The 20,434-nt window shown below is 44.1% G+C and overlaps 2 protein-coding genes and 1 non-coding gene across 3 annotated transcripts; 1 reads left to right on the forward strand and 2 right to left on the reverse strand.

The window, feature by feature from the left end:
• The first annotated feature begins 1,441 nt into the window (after window positions 1–1,441).
• LOC115401365 (protein FAM177B) lies at window positions 1,442–4,712 on the forward strand. The gene is made up of 5 exons (XM_030109494.1): window positions 1,442–1,659; window positions 2,357–2,530; window positions 2,610–2,664; window positions 2,758–2,852; window positions 3,020–4,712. Exons 1-5 carry the CDS (start codon window positions 1,639–1,641, stop codon window positions 3,200–3,202), a joined length of 528 nt encoding a protein of 175 aa, XP_029965354.1. The 5' UTR covers window positions 1,442–1,638; the 3' UTR covers window positions 3,203–4,712.
• A 2,089-nt stretch (window positions 4,713–6,801) lies between these two features.
• On the reverse strand, window positions 6,802–6,883 carry trnas-gcu (transfer RNA serine (anticodon GCU)). The gene has a single exon. It is a non-coding gene; the product is annotated as a tRNA-Ser (tRNA).
• Window positions 6,884–8,772: 1,889 nt separating this feature from the next.
• lpin1b (lipin 1b) lies at window positions 8,773–19,121 on the reverse strand. Its single transcript, XM_030110362.1, has 20 exons — window positions 18,929–19,121; window positions 16,842–17,045; window positions 16,668–16,763; window positions 15,225–15,508; window positions 14,437–14,550; window positions 14,235–14,358; window positions 13,776–14,136; window positions 13,513–13,606; window positions 13,231–13,409; window positions 13,053–13,146; window positions 12,819–12,888; window positions 12,084–12,176; window positions 11,899–11,960; window positions 11,679–11,817; window positions 11,428–11,576; window positions 11,067–11,153; window positions 10,802–10,954; window positions 10,574–10,688; window positions 10,384–10,487; window positions 8,773–10,267 (listed from the first exon to the last, which is right to left on the reverse strand). Exons 2-20 carry the CDS (start codon window positions 17,031–17,033, stop codon window positions 10,093–10,095), a joined length of 2,685 nt encoding a protein of 894 aa, XP_029966222.1. The 5' UTR covers window positions 17,034–17,045; window positions 18,929–19,121; the 3' UTR covers window positions 8,773–10,092.
• Window positions 19,122–20,434: the final 1,313 nt, after the last annotated feature.

A 20,434-nucleotide genomic window follows, 5' to 3' on the forward strand; every position in this document is an offset into this window, starting at 1 on the left:
TGAGTTATCCAAGTTTATTTAGCTAATGTGATTTATCTGATAAATTTCTGAGTCAAATGCTACAGTTAATGCACACAAACACGATGAGATTTGACTACAGTAATGACATCGAGAATCTGGAGGGACATTTATTATCGACTTGTATAAGAACATAATTAACATTTAAAAAAAAATCTTTTTGAGCAACTAATCATTCATGCACCAAAAAATATTCATGAACAGCAGTGATCGTCGGCTCACCATAAAAGTGTTACTGACATTACAGCTCTCAGCTAAAACACCAAGACGAAAACATTTTACTGGTGAAAAGACCCATATAAATGACACTCCGGTATGGACGGTGGACTGTTTCCTTGTCTGTCTTTTTCCTCCATTTACATGGATTTGGGGCATTTTCAGAAAGATCCACCTCGGCAGCAGTTTTTAAGAAGTTGTATTTTTCACTGACTTCAACAGAAACAAAACAGTTGAAAATGTGTGAACAGGAGCCGAGTAGTTATAAACTGTAGTTGGAAGGTATTTAGTTATTCACATTATGCATATACCGGTAAGTCAATTCATACTTTAGACCATCAGTTCAGTTTGTTAAACAGCTTACAAATAAATGGAACTTATAATAGCTCAAATTTAAGTCCATCCATAGTTTAATGTCTCTCATAAAATTCAGCGCAGCATGAGGAGAGTCTCCGGACTGGACCTTTAAAGGAAAGTAAACAGCAGTGAAAGGGGATTTCATGTTTCCTGGATATGGATCCCAGGAGAAGCATGTAAAGGGAGAACAGTAGGGGGCCCAGAACTGAGCCCTGGGGGACCCCGCAGGGTAGAGGGGCCACTGAAAAGGAAAACGGCCCCATCTGCAGGCAGATGGATCGGCCAGTAAGGTAGAACCAAAACCAGTCCAAAGCAGTGTCACAGGAGAACAGAATGATCTACTGGAAGTGTTTAAAGCCAGACTGAAATAGCTCAACCATGTCGGCCTGTTTTAAAGATTCTTGTAGTTGGTTGAGGACAACCTTCTCTAAAACCTTATAAATAAAAGGGAATTTAAGAATTGGCCTGAAACTAGACAGGACCCAGGGATCCAGGTTTTTCTTCTTTAAAAGAGGCTGCACTGTGGAATGTTTACAAGAGCATGGAACACATCCAGAGCTCAGACACAGGTTAATAAGAAACTGAACAATAGACCCGGCTGAGCTGAAGACCTTTCTAACCAGACCAGATGGGAAGCTGTCAGATGGACAGTCAGTAGGCTTAATTTAACCCAAACCCAACCAAACCTCAGCTCCAGTGTATGGCAGTTGGCAGAGTTGCAGACTATCTGAAGATTTACCGGAGAGCGCAGCCTCACTCAGGATTGTGTTGTTGACATTAGCAGTGGACCTTGACATTCTACATGGTGCCACCAGCCAAGTCCAGCCCCTCAGATAAAAATGAAACTGAACGTGCAGCACAGTTCGCCCTTCGTAACGACAGCCAGTGTTTGCTGCTGTGTCGGGTTTCAAGCCTCGTCCTGCATCCTGAATCCTGCATCCTGGAGTGAGCCGTTTGTCTCCACGGAGCGCGTTCGGCGTGGAGCGGCGTGCGGCGCAGCTCGGACATGAACTCGGGAGTCTGCGGGAAAGAAAGACAAGCTGAAGAATGAGCGAAGGCCACCAGGAAGTAAGTGCTGCTGGGAGGGTTAAGCAGGACAAACAGAGCTGTGGGTTCAGACGGGGCTGAAGCTCTGGAAAAAAATTCACAATTATTAAAAACTGAACTTTATGTCTGAGACACAAAATCGTGTCACTGTCCGAGGGGTACTGTCACCTCCGAAGGTTCATTTCAACTTTTAAAACTAACTGAAGTGGTGTCGTGGTGAACACTCACCTTTCTGTTTGACGTTGAAAAGTTCTCCCTGGACTTCCGTTTGTTTCCTCCAGACGTTTCCTCCCACAGTCCAAAAACAAAGTGAGCAGCACACAAGACTTAAGGGTGAAATGTTCAACATTTAGATATATTCATTGTGAAAATGCAGAGAGGAAATCATCAAACTTTAGAGGAACTTGTTGAAATTTCCTCATTTACTGCATTGGTTACTCTTAAAATGTGATCCACTCTCCATCTAAAAAAAGTGTTTCCTCTAATACACGATCAAAATATTCTGTACACGGCCATTTAGACATGTAGAATGCAGGTGGAACCATGTTTTACTTTATTCAAGAGAATTTCTTAACATGAAAAATGAACTACATTGTAAAATCATATGCCTGTCTGTTAATTTTTAACATCTGCAATTTATTATTTATAATTTATTAATCGTCTTTGATCATAAACCAACTACAAAAAAAGAAAACCCGTTTCTTTTCCAATCTGCCAGATATCTGCTGAGATCCATGAGACGGAGCTTCCTGGATGTCCTGAACGGCCCAAAGAGAAAAAGATCATCCACTTCGCCAGCGGTGAAACTCTGGAGGAGGAAGACAGTGAGGAGGAAGAGGATGTAGAGGAGTTACCTCCACAGAGAAGTCCTTTCCAAAGACCTTCAGAGAGGGTGAAACTCAGTTCTTCACAACAATCTGATGCTGGAAATCATTTTGGCAGGAAAGTCACGTGCTTCCTTTTCCCCTCAGACCAGGTTCTCCTTGAAAAAGACGGTTGTTCTGCTCGGGAGGATTTCACTGCTGAGTATGTCATTAGAGATGTCTGAGAAAAAAAGAAAAAAAAAAGAAAATGTTTTGAGTCTCACTGTCCCCATCTTTTGTTTTTTCCTAAAACCAGCTTGTGATTTCTTTGGGAGGAGCTTTGCAGGGGCTCTTGGACTTGACGTGTCCAAGTACCAGTACGCCATGGATCAGTATCGTCGCGATCAAAAGGTAAAAAACAGGAGGCGGAGCTGACTGAGGCTTCGCTTACAAAGTGAAAACCTGCAAACTCTCCCTGCACTTTGAGTTCTCTGACTCCGTCTCCGTGGAAACGGGAGAAAACGCAGCTTTTGGAAAACGCTCCCGACTCCAAACGTCTTATATTATGTCACATGCAGGCAACAAGAAGCCGAGCCGCCGGGGGGCCAGTGGAGTCGACCCACCGCTCTCCTGGACCAGCTGGGGGCCGATATGGGGCCACAGGACATGCGAGCTGCACTGCTGCTCCGCATCAGAGACCTGAGGACTTAAAGGAAGGATGCTACAACAGAGGCTATCAAGAAGACGACGACTCAAAATAAAGTCGAGGAACGCAAAATCTGAAGAATGTGAAAGTTCTAGAAGCGCTGTGGAGTAACAGACACTGTTTAACAGTGCGTGAGAAGTGAAAACTTGTTTACGTTCACACGCTTATTTTTAATATTCCAGCTGGAAGCTGTGAACATATCATGGAATTTGAACCTCTACTGTATTTCAACAGGAGGAGGTGGAGTTGCGTCGGTGATCTAAGAATTGCGTCTCTTACCTGTTTTTCACTTCCTGTCTTTTCTGCGCCCGCTCGCTTGTCCTTCCTGTCTGCCCTCCCTCTGTGAGCCTCATGAAGTTAATGTTTCACCTGTGACGACGCTGATGCAACGATCGACCAATGCAAGCTAATTGATGCTCAAGAGCACGTGAAAAGTTGAGTCACTCTTTTTCTTGTGGTCCAGCCACCAGTGTTTAGTTTCAATACATTTTTTGAAATGAGGAAATGATCATTACATGGTTCTGTCTAAATGCTCTACTTTCATGACAGAATATCACTGAAGCATGATTTATTTCAAGTGTCCCATAAATTTCAGCTGAAAGCCAGATAGTACTTTCTGTGAGCCGTATGAGTAGACAATGTTTTACATCGAGTTTCAACACATAACAACATATTAGGACTCTAAGTTGGTCTTACTCAATCTAATAAAGGCTGCAAACAGCATCTTATTTCAGAAGTTCTGAGTGTCTCACTGTACAAACTGACAGCAAACAGTAAACAGACTATTCTGCCTGTGTGTTAATATGTACAAAAAAAAAACATGTTTGACTTCATTCATCAAATCAATCTTTGTAACGCGCTTTTCATAGACTTTGCAATTGTTGGCATGTTGGTTGATAATCCATATTAAAAAAAACGAATTAAGGATTAAAAATAATCCCATCCCAACAACAATCTTCCACACCTCAGTGAATAACACTGTTAGAGCAGAAAGGCTTCCCCCTGCTGAGCTTCATGGTACTGAGGCTGCTCCTACGAGGCATCAGCTGGTGTCCGAGCTCACTGAACAGGCTGTACTGAGTCAAGTATATCAGGGGGTGTGTTTCAGGGAGCCTGCGTTGATGTTTCAGTGCAGAAGACGTCCAGAAGAGAGGAGTTCCTGAAAGCTAAAGAGAGCCTGCAAGTGAGAGGATTTGTTTGGTTTTAATTTTGGAAAAAGCCTGGCCACCTCGTAGTACATTGTCTCGCCCTTCACAAGAAGGAGGAAGTTGTTAACCCTGCTGGACTAATCGCATCAGTTGCACATCCAATTCCTATTAAAGCTGGCTCGAAGCGGCATGCTGCGAAGGCCCTGTGTGCCTGCTATTGAAGATGGAAGCAGGTCAATCAGTCTCACAGTGACAGGAAGAGAGTTCCTGGTGGTGCCGTGTGCTACACCCTACCACCCCACTCTGGCCGGTATTCATCCATGGTGTGCAGGCACGCCACATTCTACCAGGAAGAGGACAGCAACGTGGGCTGAGGACATCAAATGCTCTGGCTGCAACAAACAGCGCTGTTGCTGCTGCTGCAAAAAAAAAAAAAAATCAATCCCAAATGAACCCACAGACGGGACCTGTGTGACGGATACAAAAGCAAACAGCTTACCTGTGACAACAACAGGGTTGTTTAAGAGAGAATATTATAGCCTTCCTTCTTGTTCTTCTTGTGGTGTTTTACTGGCGGTTGGCAAACAACTTTGAGGTGCACTACCGCCACCAACTGATAAGGAGTGTGAACATAGAACGGCTAAACTAAATCTGAATAAGGAAAGATAAACTTAAATTCGGCGGACTAAACCAGTATCAATCAAAAATTTAAGTAAAACTTTAAAACTACGGTTACTCGGATGCTGTTGTAAAAGGTCCATTAAATTAAATTCCATTTTGAGATTTTAGATGCTGTCTACAAATATTATAGCCACTGTTGTGCCTGCGCTAATCATGACTCATGACTCTAGACTCAAGGCTCTCTGCCCTGCTCTCTCTCTCCCTCCCTGTCTCTCGTCCACAGCAGACGCCTTTATAAATAAACATTTCTTTAACCTGAACCCTGTGTGCTGTCCCTTTTATGTTGCTGCTCACAAGCCAGCCGTAACAATACAGACACTGCGTATTATAAAAAAAAAGTTTACTTTAAATTTAGTGTAGTTTTAGTTGAAAAAGAATTAGTAAAATCAAATGCAACCACTTCTAATTCAAAATGCAACAATCTCCTGTGTCCATGCATCACCTTTACCCTGATATGCAACCTGTGCCCAACTACTGCCACCAGGTGTCCAAATCATGCAACAACAAGATATTTAAATAAACAAAACCTGCCGAAAATGAGTATAAAGGACTCCTGCAGACACTTAAATGACACATCATTATTGCATTCAAAATGTCTGTTTCCTGACTATTTTACTTGCAAAGTGATAAAGGATGTCTTCATATGACAGCTGCTCATGGTTGATACTGATTACTGCAGGATCAGTGAGGAGACAGTCCCCTCAAATGTTTTTTTTTTTTGGGATGTAAATGAGAAGCTCTAGAGCAGTCATGTCATCAGAAGACAAGGCTAGCACGTTTTCTTACCTCTTACTGCTTTACCAAGAGGGGGCAGCTGACCATGTAAGTCTGCCACAAAGAAGGTCCTGCTTCCCAGTAGGAGGGGGTCCATTGAGGGAATGGTCCAGCCAGGCAGGGCTTCCTTCTTTAGAATCTACAAAGACAAAGCTCCTTAGGCTTTCAAGCAAAAAATATCATAAGTACACACTCTTATTTTATAATTGCAATGGCATTGCAGTAGTACAGAAAATGAAAGTTAATGTTTTAATGCACAGTGAAGCATGTACCCAAAAGCAAAGTTGTCACCTTTAAGGGGTTGCTGCATTATTCGCCACAATGCACAAGTTAAAGAAAGAAAAATAGGATAAATGACGGACCAACACACACGTGCAGGATAATCGACAGGCCGGATATTTAAAAGTCACTGTAAAATCAGTTTCACGTATTCAGGTGACACATTCATTTTATATTATCCAACTTTCACGAAGCAAAACACTGGAACTGAGAAAATGACGGTGGGAAAAAAAATCCAGACAACAAGCTCAAGTTTATCCGAGGCTAGTTGGGCTGACAAGCTAACTAGCCAGTAGCGAGCGAGTGGGAAAAAAAGAAATTTGCTTTAAAAAAAACACTAGGCGTTAAACATCTTACTATCAGCCAACATGTGCTTAACTTTTATCGTTAGACTGTTTCTTTTCTTTCTCATTTTTTTTATTTGTTATTTCCGCTCCACTCATACCTGTCGCAGACCCGCTGCGGGTCAGCGCGGTCCGACAAATATGACTTGATGAAGCCACAAAAACAACATTCACAGCGTTCCAGTGCATTTTTTCTTAGTTATATCCTAAACATACTTTTAGGTATGTATAAAATATATTGAGGGACAAGATAGCTAAAGATAAAACTGGTAATTTCATTTCCTCTGCGATGAGGCTGCACATGCAGCTTTAGCGCCCCCTGGTGGCTCGGGGTGACCTTACGCACGCCAAAAGAAAGCGATGCTCAAGGGTTCTTATCTTCCACACAACATATTCCGATCAAAAGGAGAAAAAAAATGAAAAGTTACCGACGAGGATGGGATTCGAACCCACGCGTGCAGAGCACAATGGATTAGCAGTCCATCGCCTTAACCACTCGGCCACCTCGTCCGCTATGCCACTATGCCAACAGGCGCCATATTTAAAACGACAAGATGTGTGTGATGTCTATATTTTCTTTCTTTGAAGCAACCTAGTATAAGCACGTAAATAGCGCAGTTGTGCTTATGAGCCCCGCTGCTGTGTACCACATAGAACGGAGCTGAATACATTCACACGATTCACACTTCCTAGAACGGAGCTGAATACATTCACACGATTCACACTTCCTGACAGCCAAGATTAGCCGTTCGGCTAACGCTAACGAGAATTCCCACAACACGTGAACGCCTCACCGTTTCAATAAAATCTGAGAAATTACTCTCCGAAGAGGGGCTCGGTTTGTCATTTTGTTGCTTTAACCTTAAGCAAAACAACATTTAGGTTAAAAGGCTTAAAGTTATTTTTCAAACCCTACCTGTTGGTGTCTTACAATAATTGTAATGCTCCCCTTTGAACACCAGGTGTCGCTTTACTCTGCTGGTTTCCGCTGCTCAACACGTGCTCACATACTCACATTAATAAAATGAAAATACGTATAAGAACGTGTGAATATACACAATAGCACATCTGACCCTCTTCTCCGGATTCAAAGCATAAACTCAGAACAATAAATCTAATGCAGTTTCGTTATCATGTTGGGGCCTTAATCCCATTCCGCACTGCATGCTAATTAACGCTTATGGGTGCAATGTTGTGAATAACTCCAGAAGTATTCTTGCCCATACCTTTCCAAGAGTCCAGTATAATCTCGAACAGAAACGTAACACAGTGGAAGAATTAGTTCTGGGTCCTCCATGGCAAAGTGGAGAAAAAAATACAAAACCGGGTCAGCCGCTGTTTCCAAATTAGCTGCTACCTCCCTACCACGTGCCAACTCTAAACATTACGGTAAAGCAGCAGGAAGAAGACGGAGCGTTTCAAAATAACACGAGATCACATGGAGATGGATGATGGATGATGGACCACTCATCCATCAACGATGGGGAAGAAAGTGAAGAAAAAGCAGGAAAGAAGAAAGAGAAAGAGCAAGAAATGATTTGACATAATAGCTGCTTTATTGACTCATGGATGCCAAAAACATGTTTCCTGGTCTTGTTCGAAACTTCAGGCCTTTAAAATCTCTGGGCTTGAAATGAGTGTTTAAATATCTATTTTACTTGTGAAGATAAGAAAAAAACTTTGCGATGTTACTAAGTAGATTGATTCTGAATAGATTATAAATGCTTTATTAATCCCAGAGAGAAAAATTAAATAACACAAGTAGAGGTTAAAATATCAATACCACAGGATGAAGTCAAGTAATAGTGAATATTGAGGGCTAAGTGATGGCTGGTAAACATATAGAAGGATGAGATTGACTGAAAAACACAATGAACACTACAAGGAGGAGTTACAGTGATATTGCCAAAGGAATGAAGGATCTCCTCTCTACTGCGCTTTGTTGGCGTGAGTCTTGCTGAAGGAGCTCCTGCTGCTGACCAGGACAAAATGAAGGGACAGAAACAGACAGCAGCTCAGGATGGACCTTAGTTTGGACCAGATCACCCTCTCCGAGTCTGTCTCCACCCGCAAAACATCACTGCCCTTTCTGATGAGATTAATAGCAGCAATGATCTAATTTTCGAACAGTATAACTAGATTTCACATATTTAGATCAAATTCAATATTAGACCACTTCACTTAATTTTACTATTATCTTCAGCAAAAATTTGTGTTGAATTAATGTGTGAATTTGTAGATTGCTTAAAGGCTTCACTTTCGAGCCCTTAAGCAATCTACAAGTTCACTGAAAGATTTGACATGCTTCACGATTCTCTCCAAGGTGAAAAGGTTTTGACTTTCATGCACAACATCAAGAGAGTTAACTGTACTAAAAAGCACAAGAGACAAACACGATCTCTCTGAAGTACCAAAGTGATTTTAATGGGTTTGTTTACACCAACAAATAAAGATGCATCAAGAGAATTGAATGAATCACTGATAATGTTCACAGTTGAGGCAAAAATGAAAGTTTCTCAGGCCATCTTAACTCTTTCATGGAAAGAACAAATAAACCAATATATACACATTCTTGCTCATCAGTTATACAACAGGCCCAACTGTCTGCTTCCGGTCACAATATGATTGCTGATTTATGCAGCAGGTCAGAATTATAACAGTCCCTGCTCCTGTGTTTGAGTTCAGTTTCAAATCAAGATCCCTTTTGAGTTTCTGTCCAACAGAAAAAGATCAAACGTACCCACTTAAACTCTGGCCAGTTGTTCTCTCCATGACATAAAGAGCTACACTCGATCAGATAGGCGTATGCTACAATTCCTCTACAGCATCAGTCAGTCTATTATAAAATAACCAGCAAACTCTAACTGTGGTGAATAAATATTCTATATTTTATCAAAGTTACCACAGAAACTGTCATCTTCACACATGTACATGGTGGTTTGGTTACAAAAATATACATAACTCCATATTTTTTGAGGATAATTATGGCCATTAAAATGTGCTTTTTTTGTTCTCTTTCAGCTTTTTCTTAATGAACATTTATTTGAAACAGTCTTCATCATAACTTTTTTTTCAGCTGAGGAAGCTACATGGATTGCTGTGCATTGTTATACATTTTAATGTAATACACAACTAACACTGATATGATTTCTTTTAAAGAAACTCATATCACACACAGGCACACACACACACACAGGCACACACTTTGCTGTATAGTAAAACTAGTTTGGATGTATATTGAATTGCCTTCGCATCATGTCTGAGTCTTTGAGTGAAAAACATTCCAGTAAAAAAATAAATCTATATTGAGCATTTGGCACAAGTCTGAATAACTTGCTCTCTTTGTATCTGCACAGCTAAAGTGTCTGTAAAATGCAGGACGTAACTGTCAGGATAAATAGAAAACACTCTTTCGTACATATTCTATATGCTAAGCTGCCTGAATAAATTACTGTCGTTTTCCGTGTACATACATCTCGACACCCGCAGACGACATCTATTGATAAAAGTGCGCTTACATTGTGCATTAAGACTAATCACAGCTGACTGGTCTACTCGGGGTGACTCTTCGACGTGCACTAAAAAGTGCTCCATCTTCTAGAAACGTCTGCAATATCACACCAGATCCAGGTAACCATCAAAGTCTGAATCTTTGTAACATCTCCAGCACGCCATCGGTCAGTCAGTGCCGGTCCTGCAGCTCAGCAGGCCACAGGTAGTCAGCTGCCGGGGTTGGGAGCGTGTGGAGGGGGGGTCCCGTGATGCTCCACACGGGGAAGCTGCTCCCTCCAGTAGGTGAAGTGGCTGTACGTGTCGGAGCAGGGGAAGTCGGACGACGACGCCCTCATCTTCAGGGGGAACACGTGGTCCACCACCTCGCCCAGGCGTACATAGCTGGAGATGACACGGAGAGGAGGCTGTTGTAGTGCGAGGTGATGGCTGAGCTGACGCACACAGCGTTCTTTAGGATTTTTCCCACTCATCCCAGGAGAATAAGAGTGAAAACTTACGACGAGATGTTGGTTTTGGCGTGTTCCTGCACCAGCTCGCCTTTAGGGTTGACTGTAAAAATCCTGTTCAGTGGAACTCCGACTTCCTTATAGGAAAACACATCCTACAGACAGAAAACAAAAGTTGCATATTTTATGTTGGAGAAAGATAACTAGTTTCACTGTTGTGGATGTAAGTGTGTTTATGTACCGTTGGTCTATTGCCAAACGCTGCATAGAAAGGCTGGGTGTTGGGGTAGAAGAGGTTCTTGATGTCATTCAGACACTCCACCTTGAACTTCTCCGGCTTCTTCTCAATAACCTCCCTGTAAAATCCAAAAACACTCAATCAGCAAGGGACTTAAAAGGTAATTTCACCAATTTCTTGTGAAACTTGTGCTGATTGAGGAGTTTATATGCGTTCAGGAGGATGGAGTACCTGTGCAGAGCTGAAAAGAGACTGCTGGGGCTCAGCAGGACGGGGCCCATAGGAAGCATGGTGCCTCGCTCGTTGACCCAGTTGAGGTAACCTCGGGTCATGTCCGCCATGCCGATGGCTCGAGCTGAACAATACAGGAACTTGTAGCCATTTCTAATGGAAAAATTGGGGGAGAATGACATTAACAACCTGCTGTCACAAGGAGGAATCAGCTGCAATGAGAAATAAAAAAGAGGTATTTGAGTTATGATGTGATGGTTCTTACTGGCTGACTTTATGGTAGAGGTGTGCAATTCCCTGATGTGTCCAGTCTTTTCCCAGCGTGGGCAGGATGTGGCCCAGCGTGTCAGACCTGGAATGAAGTGACACAGGAAGAAGTGAGGCACTTCAGGCATTTCTCTATTCAGAGATTTAATGCCTGATTAATTGGACTGGGTTGACCATTTGCTGCCTCTTTATTACTGTTATCATGCATGAAAGTACAAATTTATTCTGGAGACAGAAACAGAAAATGAAAAGTAAATAAATGTGGCGAATTATACCGAAAAATGAGTCTGCCAGTGAAGACACTGAGCCGTACAGCTGCTGTACTTCCACACAGCGCGAGCATAAGACAGGTAACACACCTGGTGATTGTTCCGTCGATGTCGGAGATGATGATCTTGTCGTCCCAGTTCCAGAGGTAGATGGTTCCCTGGCAGCGGCAGGTTCCCTGGTACTGAGTGGTCACACTAAACACCACGTCATTCGGACCATCCAGCAGCTGAAGAGACAACTGTGGAGGAGGGGAAACGGCACAGAGCGGCATTCAGAAAGAGGGATGACAGAAACGTCAAGCTACTGGCTTGCTCCACCACGTCCAAGCTCGTGTCCTCACCAGCTGCTCTGACGTGAGTCGCAGTGTTTTCTTGTAGGACACGCCTCCTGAGGGGAGCCCGGGCTCTGGATGCATGGAGGAGGAGCTCTGACTAGCTGCCCTGTGGTCTTCATCACTGGAAGACGACTCTTCTTTGTGTCTGTCATCAAATAATTGGGCTGTTAATTTGTTGAAACATATACGTTAAAAAATGAGCATCAGGTTGTTTCAATGACGTTACCTGATGGACATTTTCTCCAGCTGTTCAGCAGAGCCACAGGCTCCACGGTCTGACACCGAGTCCTACAAGAACAGTCGCACACTCATTTTTTAAAGAAGCAATTCACATAAGAACATGTTATTAAAGCTGCAGTCTCTGCGCTCAGCAAGGCTAGACGTCAACTACAGAAGTAAAGAGCAGGTTACCAGTTTGGTGCTGTTGTTTCTTCCTCTCCAGGAGAACCACCACCTCCCTCCTTTCTTCGGCATCTTCTCCTTCATGATGTTCTCCACCGCAGCCTGGAGCAGAACACACACAACCCAGACACAACACAAAGCTGATAAAAAACACACTGAAAAATAATAAGAATAATTAAAAAAAACAGAACATAAATCAACCAAGATTGTGTCTGTGGCTGAAATGGAGAAAATGAAGAGGAGGACAGAGAGTACAGGAGAAGATAAAGAGAACATGAAAGAGATGAAGGGAAAGTGAGATGAGAAAACAAGAAAGCTGAATAGAAACGTCACATACAGAACTGTAACTAAAGATGCCCGTCAGACAACACAGGAGGAAGTCTAAAGATGAGTGAATATAATTGAGGCACGAGAACTGAGGAATGAATGACGAGGGATGAGGACACGGGGGAGTGAGAAAATATGAGGAGGAGAAAACACAGAAGGACAACGTTTAAGCTGGGAGCCAAAATTTAACAGATTCAGAGGATGTCTGTCACACGTTACGCTGGCCTTGATTCACAGTGAGTCACCATTGTGTAGGTTTATAGATCACACACAACAGATGTGATCCACTGCAATGTCAAATTATAACAGACGCAGGATGCAGTGCAGACTTCATCCAGCAGGGGGCGTGTATGCATGAAATACAAGCAGTGTATGGTGTCATCAGTATGTATGCAGTGTGTGCTGTATTTTTTTTACCTTTGGCAGAGGTTTCTGGAAGGCCTGCATAGCCAGCACAAGAGGAGCCGCAGTGCTCCAGTTATAGTATCTGAGCAAAAAAAAATTACAAAATAGGTTTTCATCAGCTGTATAAATGCAGAAAATACCTTTTTGTAAACAAATATGTTGGCAGAAATTAACAAAATATTACTGTTTCTGTTAGTGTGTGTAATATATGTTGTTTATTTACTCCAGCCAGTGAGAACGCCTTACTTTGAGCCGATTTTAACAACTAGGTTGGGGTCATCGATGATGGAGGGGTTCTCTATGAACTGTTGGTAGGAGATGATCTTCTCGCAAAACTGCTCTGTAAAGAAAAAAACACACACATGATGAGTTTTTCCCAGCTCGCCACGTCTTGTTCAAAGTGTAACTTGGTGTCATTTTGCACCTTTAGTGATCTCTCTGTTTTCCGTGAGTCCTCCACACAGAGATATGGCGATAGACGGCAGGTCGGCCATGTTGTCGCAGTAGCTGTCCACGCCACTGTCTCCTCCGGAGCTCACGGACTGCGGGGACAAGCTGGTGCCATGCAGGCCCGGGTCGGAAAGGCTCCTCACTGCTGTATCGCTGTCATTACGGTGCACGAGGAAAAGCGGATTGAAACAGATCAACTAAAGCAACTAAAACTGCTGCGATCTACAGGATTTTGTGTCTGTTTCCTGTTAAGTACCTCTTGGGGAAATAAAGAGCGGCTACTTCAGGTTCAAGCTCTGTGATATCATCAAGGTAAATGCCATCAGATCCAAGATGGCGGCTCCTTTTGTCTGCAGTGGGAAGAAAAAAAAGAGTTCAATAAATCAGCAGTCGGTGTAATTTCATTGTTGCTTTTCTGATTTGTTCATGAAAACTATCTGACAAGTTTATCTTGAGATGGAAAAGTTGTAAATATTGTGTTTTTCTGTTAATCCTTTTTCACAGCATAACATTTCTCACCCTTCTTTTTGGATGGAGAGTCCGTCTTGCCTGGAGGACGGGGCATCGCGTCCTCCATGTCAGCCATCATCCGAGCCGCCGCGCCGCCGGCCGCCGTCACCTGCGTCTCTGAAGTCACCGTCAAAGACTCCATCCTGGCGGACTCCATCCCAACTGAAACAACCGTTTCCTCCGTGTGGACGGTCTCCTGCGTTGTTACCGTTTCCTCTGGCATCAGCAGCCGGAGCGCCGATATTTCAGAGCAGGGCGCATTTTGTTCCGAAGTCTCATGGGTGATCACGCGGAAGTGCGTGTTCTCGGACACGGGGATGGACACCGGGCTGAGCTGCACCGTGTCGTGCTTCAACTGGAGGAAGGATGGCTAAAAAAAAAAAAAAGTGAAGAAGATGGGATAATGTGAGCAAAGCAAAAACACATTGACAAGAACGAAACTGCTGCATGAAATGGAAATGCCTGTACCGTGGCAGCCTGAGGCAGCTCTCCCCAGGCCCAGTGCATGGCTGGATTCTGATTGTCCGCATCTGAAGGCTTGGTGATGAGTTCAGAGTCACTCTTGGGAGAGGTAGGACGAGAGTTCACAGGGCTGCAAGAAGAGATGATAACCAAAAGTCAAGAATGAGCTCAAATAAAGTCGTGCTCAGAAGCTGAGAGGCGTACGCACCTCTGAATGGGGCTCCACTCCCCGTCAGAGCGAGTGTAGATTCCAGCCTGAGTGAAGGAACCACCGGTTGAACTGGGAGTCGTCTCCTCTCTTAGGACGTCTCTTGACGAAGATCTGCAGCGCACACATACACACAAACTGAAGCATATAACCACCACTGTGGCCACTGACTTCAACCCATTCTCTGAACCTGTTTTGACAGCAGGGAATTTTTCACTCATGACTCTATGCATGCAATCCACCGTGTTTATACAATATTCATACCAGCAAAGCTCAGTGCAGCTCTAGAAAACCCCCGGCGACGGCGTGGCTTTAGACTACAGCACATACAGCAGAGCTCTGCTGTAGTGTGAATCCACCGCACGTGTAGGGATGAAAATAAGTCCGTCATGGGACATGAATTTGGCACGGCAGCTGTATGCATTGAGCGGCCTTCACTCCCGGCGATGTACAGCTGCAGGCTTAACTTGCACATGAAGCAACTTTGGACTGTTTGGCACCGGAGCCAAGTTACGCTGTGGCAGACGGGAGCTAGCACACACTCCAGCGGGACATTTCCTGTGGAATCACACAGCAGATTCTGCTCCCCCTATGCTTTTAAGCACCATCAATGCATCACTGTCATAACTGCATGCTTCTGTTGTGTTCATTCTTGCCTAGCAGACTCCCGTTTCACTGCAGTTGCACTCCGATCTTCACTTTCCCGTGAATCATTATCCTCCGTATTTGCATCCCATGTGGATTTCATTTCCCTCCAGTAATTGCTGTTGTTGTTGTTGTTTTTTTACCTGTTTTCTCTTTCCAGCCCTTCATCTGAGCTGATGTCGATGGAGAACATGTCTTCGTCCGCAGAGTATTCTTCGCTCTCCTCCCTCCTCATGCTGTCCGCCCGAGACTTCCTCCTCCTCTTCCTCCTCTTCTTCACCATCACACTGCCGTTCTCCCCACTGCTCCCCATGGAGCCCAGGGTCTGCACGGGGGGCCCGGAGCCCTTCCCCAGCAGAGAGGAGCTCATGAGGGCGACGCCATCCGACATGATGGGCGAGGTAGCCAGGTAGGACGGAACAACTTCCTGTGATGAAAGAAACAGAATGAAGAAAATATTAAATGTGAGAACAGGCAAATGATGAGGGGAAAAAATGTTGAAATAATTTCCATTAACTCAAAGCTCTAATATTAATGTTATGGTGAAAGTTGAACAGTCACTGCCCCCCCAAAAAGAGGACTCCAAAACAGAATCCCTATGTGAAAAAAAAAAGAAGTTTTTTTCCTTCTAGGAAAGAAAAACCTTTTCTAGGAAGGCCTCCGGCTTTCAGCACGGGGGAGTGTAAACGTCTGCGAGTGTGTATGCAGATGTTTAGAAAGAAAGAAAGGGAAGAAAAAAAGTGATGTGTAACTGTATGATTTGTGGTTTGACAATAGCGGCTCACGTTTTTCCGACATGTGCCAAGAAAATGAGTTCCGAGGCAGCACAATGCTCCGCCCCTGCTTGCTGCTGAAACCCTGGGAATCTGACACCGCTCCGGGGAATATAAATCACCCACTTCTCTTGCTGGAGCCTCGGTACTTTACGGCTTGTTTATACGTTTCGGCTACATGCATTCTCATGTGTGGGCAGTGGTTAAAAATAACTTTTAACAAAACAAATACCTGTGACTTTGGAAACACAGCTTTCTCTGGACAACAGACTTCATAGACAAAAATGTAAAATGTAAATTTTAGTGATTAAGCTAATGACTTTCTACAGAAATTGAATTTTTAATTTTCGGGTTCACCCTCAATGCAGGAGCTCAGATGTAGGTCAGCCTGCCTACGTTAGTAAATACTGCCTTTGGGGCTCACGCTCGACGATTAACAGAAGGAGGCTGTTCGAAAAGGAAAGGAAAGACATTCCTTGCCGCTTTGCCAACTCTGCACACAGCGTGACCCTGCTGAAACTCCCAGGGCTACGTGTAAGGAAGAGGATAGTTAAGATACTCCTCTCGGGTGTAAACATGGGCGTGTTTGCGTCACCGGGGGAAGGAAAACAAAGTGTTTTCATTTGAATGAGCGAGTCGATTTAAAGGGCTGCGAATGTGCTCGCCTTCGAGCGGCTGCGACATGTAACGGCTTGTCCCGCTGCGTCACTTTATCCCAAACGTCTGGATCCAACTGATGCATTCAAATTAAAACAAGTCTCCCAGTTTAGTTACCACTCGAACTGCTTGCAGAACATAAATATTCATCATCACCTGATCATTTTGCGTTTCTTGCACAAAGAATGCCTCTCCATTGTCGCCCAGCTTCATGTGCAGCTCCACTGGTTCTCCATTGATTTCCATGTCCACCTTAAGAGGAAAAGAACAAAGCTGAATAAGCCAAACGAAGGAAGTTCTCCGGTTATCGCAGATCTATCATCTCCCTACCACTTTCTCTTTGGACCGGAGGACACCCATCTTGCCGAAGCGGACGTGGAAAGGCGAGCACTGCAGGGATCCATCGGGCTGCCTCACTACGATGACGTCGATGCAGCCAGAAAGCGTGGCGGGATTGAGGCCGCGGTACAGTTCTTTGACCTGGACAAACACCTGCCCCGCCAACTGGCCCACGTAGTTCATGGTCTGGCGGGTCTGGGGAAGTGAAAAGTGGTAAAAGACGACATGAGGACGAGGGCGGAATGGTCTGGAAACAAAATCAAAGCTGATATGATGAAGGCAGGTTTTACAGCCCTACTTAAATTACTTACTGGAGGTTACTTAAATAGACAACGACAGAAAATGTCCCTGCCTTGAGTCCCAGTTTAACTCCCGAGGTGTTTATTCACTGGTATCTGCTGTGGAATACTTCAGTGTGCCAATCAAACCGGTGGTGCTGTAACTCTCCTTCTGAGGAGATGGAGCAAAGTCATCCTTAAGCTCAGATCTGAAATCGGTTTTCTGTGAGGCTTTGAGACAAAAGAGGAAGTGGAAGGCTGCTTCCTGTTCAGCCCTCCTGTCATTTCTCCTGTGAAGGCATGTGGCCCACATACTCCAGGGAGAATATGCCACAAATGTGACCTTGCTACCCCTTGTCACTCTCTCAACATACGTCTGGAAATCCTATCCAGCTGTTTTGCGCTCACACCGGAGGGTCAAAGGGCAGACTAAGTTTGTTTGGGCTGTACATCTCTAGCGAAGGTGACATGATAACCTTCAACGGCGTTAACCAGTGATTTCAGTTGTACAGTAACAACTGTAGGGATTTGGAGCTCCGAGATGGAAAGATCGCAGAACAACAAGACATAATATCCACGGCAATGAAGAGACATGCTTCTTTCCAGCTACAATGTTTACATCAAAACAATCTGGATGTCGTAACCAAGAGAGAAAAGTCATCTGCCATCAGATGCTGAACACATTATTTAGATTCCCGTTGTAAACATCAGTGGCTCTCAAACCTCCTTGGAGCTGAATATTGGATAAACAAGAAGGGAACTGACCTTGAGACATTTGGCAGCAGCAGAAAAGATAGGGTTGGAACGATGCCAAACATGCCCCCCCAAAATCCCCCTTTGAGCACATGGCAGTGAGAGAAGGGGGCCCTCACTGAAAACCGAGGATGAGGGACCCTACATTCAGGACAGCATGCCTTATAGAAGACCTTTCACAGTAGTTAATTATTTAATGATTTTTCCACTAAGGCATCGAATTACAGTGCTGCAGGCAGGCAAGGACTGATTCTCCCAAGACAAGGACTTTCAGCGTGAAATGCTGCAGAGCAACTTCACCCAAAAATAGACTGCCGAATTTTTAGAGATGAAACAAAAACAGGAACAATGTCTGAAAACACTGTCAGCAGTGTTGAAGTGGATCAAACTGAAGCTCTTGCCTCCCAAACAGTGACTTAGTGTTCATTAGTTTAACTAATTTACCAGCTACATTTTCACATATCCCTGCAGATTGGAATCTGACAGGGCCTCTCAGTGGATAATATGTTTAAAGTATGTACAGAGATCCTCATTAGTCCCACATTACTGCAGAAAGACAACACAGATGCCTCACAAAGCCTGAAGCATGAGTTTGTTTACAACAAATTGGAGGGGTTCTCAACAAAGGAATTCAACAAGACAAAGAAATACATGTAATATTAGCACAAAAACAATTAATTATGAGCTGAAGTAAGAGGTGGTTTATACAGAAGAAGTAAATATGAAACTCCACCTAATAAAGAATAATGTTTATAACACCAAATGATACGCAGAAAATGAGATAATAAGAGGTGAATAACCCTTAACCCGTCAAACTCCATGTTCATGAATCCTGACAGGTTTAATCTGCTGTAGTTTTCCCAAACCCACAGAGGTAAATAAGCTGACTCACACACCCTGACAGCCAGAGCAGTGGAAAATGTTACTGATAAATCATTAATGATCCTCAGGGCTAGGCACAGATCCTAACGGTGATGGAGGGACGGTATGAAGTTACATCATCACAGACACAGCGACATATCAATATAAATATAAAAACAAACATACCTTTTACAGCTGACTATGCTGACAACCTCCACCCCCACAGTGAGACGGGCTCTTCTCCTCAGAGGTGAATGACAGCGCAGGCAGACATTACAGAGGAGTCTCCCTCCCAGCTCCGCTCCTGATAACTGCCCGGTGCCGCTCTTATGGACTTCCAGAGGCGGACGGAGCGACGACTGCAGCCGAGGCGACCGGACTCCCTCTCATGTCTCACTGCGACTGTCTCCCTCTCCTTTCCCTCTCACGGCCTGACGTCACGACCTATTGTCCAATCAGCGTCGAGCTGGGGTGTTACTAAATTCATCGCATCGTCTGCCACAGTGGCAACGAAAAACATCAAAACATTACGGATATATGCTGCCCTTAAGTCAAATTAAATAATAAAAAGTGACTGAAAAGCTGATGGAAAAGAACCAAATTGTGACACTCTATTAGAAAGGTGTGTTACATCTTTCAACATTGTTAGCGCGTGAATGCGTCTCGCGGCTGAGGCGGCGGGACGTCAGCGTTTAAAGTCACCGAGTCGGTCTGCTGCTGCAGTGAGCTGATCTTTCTGGCCAATCACGGCTCCGCCTCGGCGCACATGCCATGTTGGCTGATTGAAGTATGAGACCCACCGCCGACCAGAGGCCGTGTCACACTCAGGATGTGGCTGCGTCTGTTACTGCTACTCAACACCACCGGATCCTCATGTTAGTCATTAGTCTCTGTGCTGCAAACAGTATGCATGCACACTCAGATGCATTGAACATCCACCGTAGATGTGAATGGGTCATATATGATTTATTGTTATGAATGAAAAAACAAGTTTACAACTCTCTTTCTCAGTGTGTGTTAGACAGAGAAACCCTTTGTTTTGCTCCTTGGGGTCACGAGAGCGCATCGAGAGGTCAGATCTTCCATGTAGGCAAAGGAACACAAGATATAAGTCATGTTATGTGCCTAAGGTTAGAGTGGATTTAAGTCGGCTTGCTTGTTTCTCTCCTTCTGTCCCCTAATTCTAACCAGAAGGGAGTTTTTCCTTAATTCCACTGTCTCCTATGCTGCGTGAACTTCTCTGTAAAACTGCACTGCAATGTCTGTGTTGTATTTGGCACAAGAGAAAACAAACTGAATCGTATTATAGTTGATGGGGGCCATGTACATGTGTGCCATTTGTGCTTGTGCATACGAAAAAGGAAACCTCGGAAATTAGATATGTTTTTCTTCATGCATGTCGTCCCAGCACCCGTCCAAATAACAATTACTGGTGGGGTTCGACAGCCTCACGTGCAGCTATTTTCCAGCCGGGCTGAGCAGCTTAGCCTGCATGTGCAGCTCAAATTGTATTTCCACATTGTGAGGCGGTCTGTCTGGGCAAAACCAGAAAAGGAAAAATGCGCCTGTTTGCAAGGGATTTACCCTGAAAGCCAACTAACCTTCTCCTCTGTGCATTTAGCCCATTGGACTCAACTTGAAATGTGTTGAACTGTTTAGTTTGACACTATTAAATCAGTCAAGAACGGCTGA

The sequence above is a fragment of the Salarias fasciatus genome, chromosome 15, assembly GCF_902148845.1.
Source record: "Salarias fasciatus chromosome 15, fSalaFa1.1, whole genome shotgun sequence".
In the NCBI taxonomy this organism is placed as follows: domain Eukaryota; kingdom Metazoa; phylum Chordata; class Actinopteri; order Blenniiformes; family Blenniidae; genus Salarias; species Salarias fasciatus.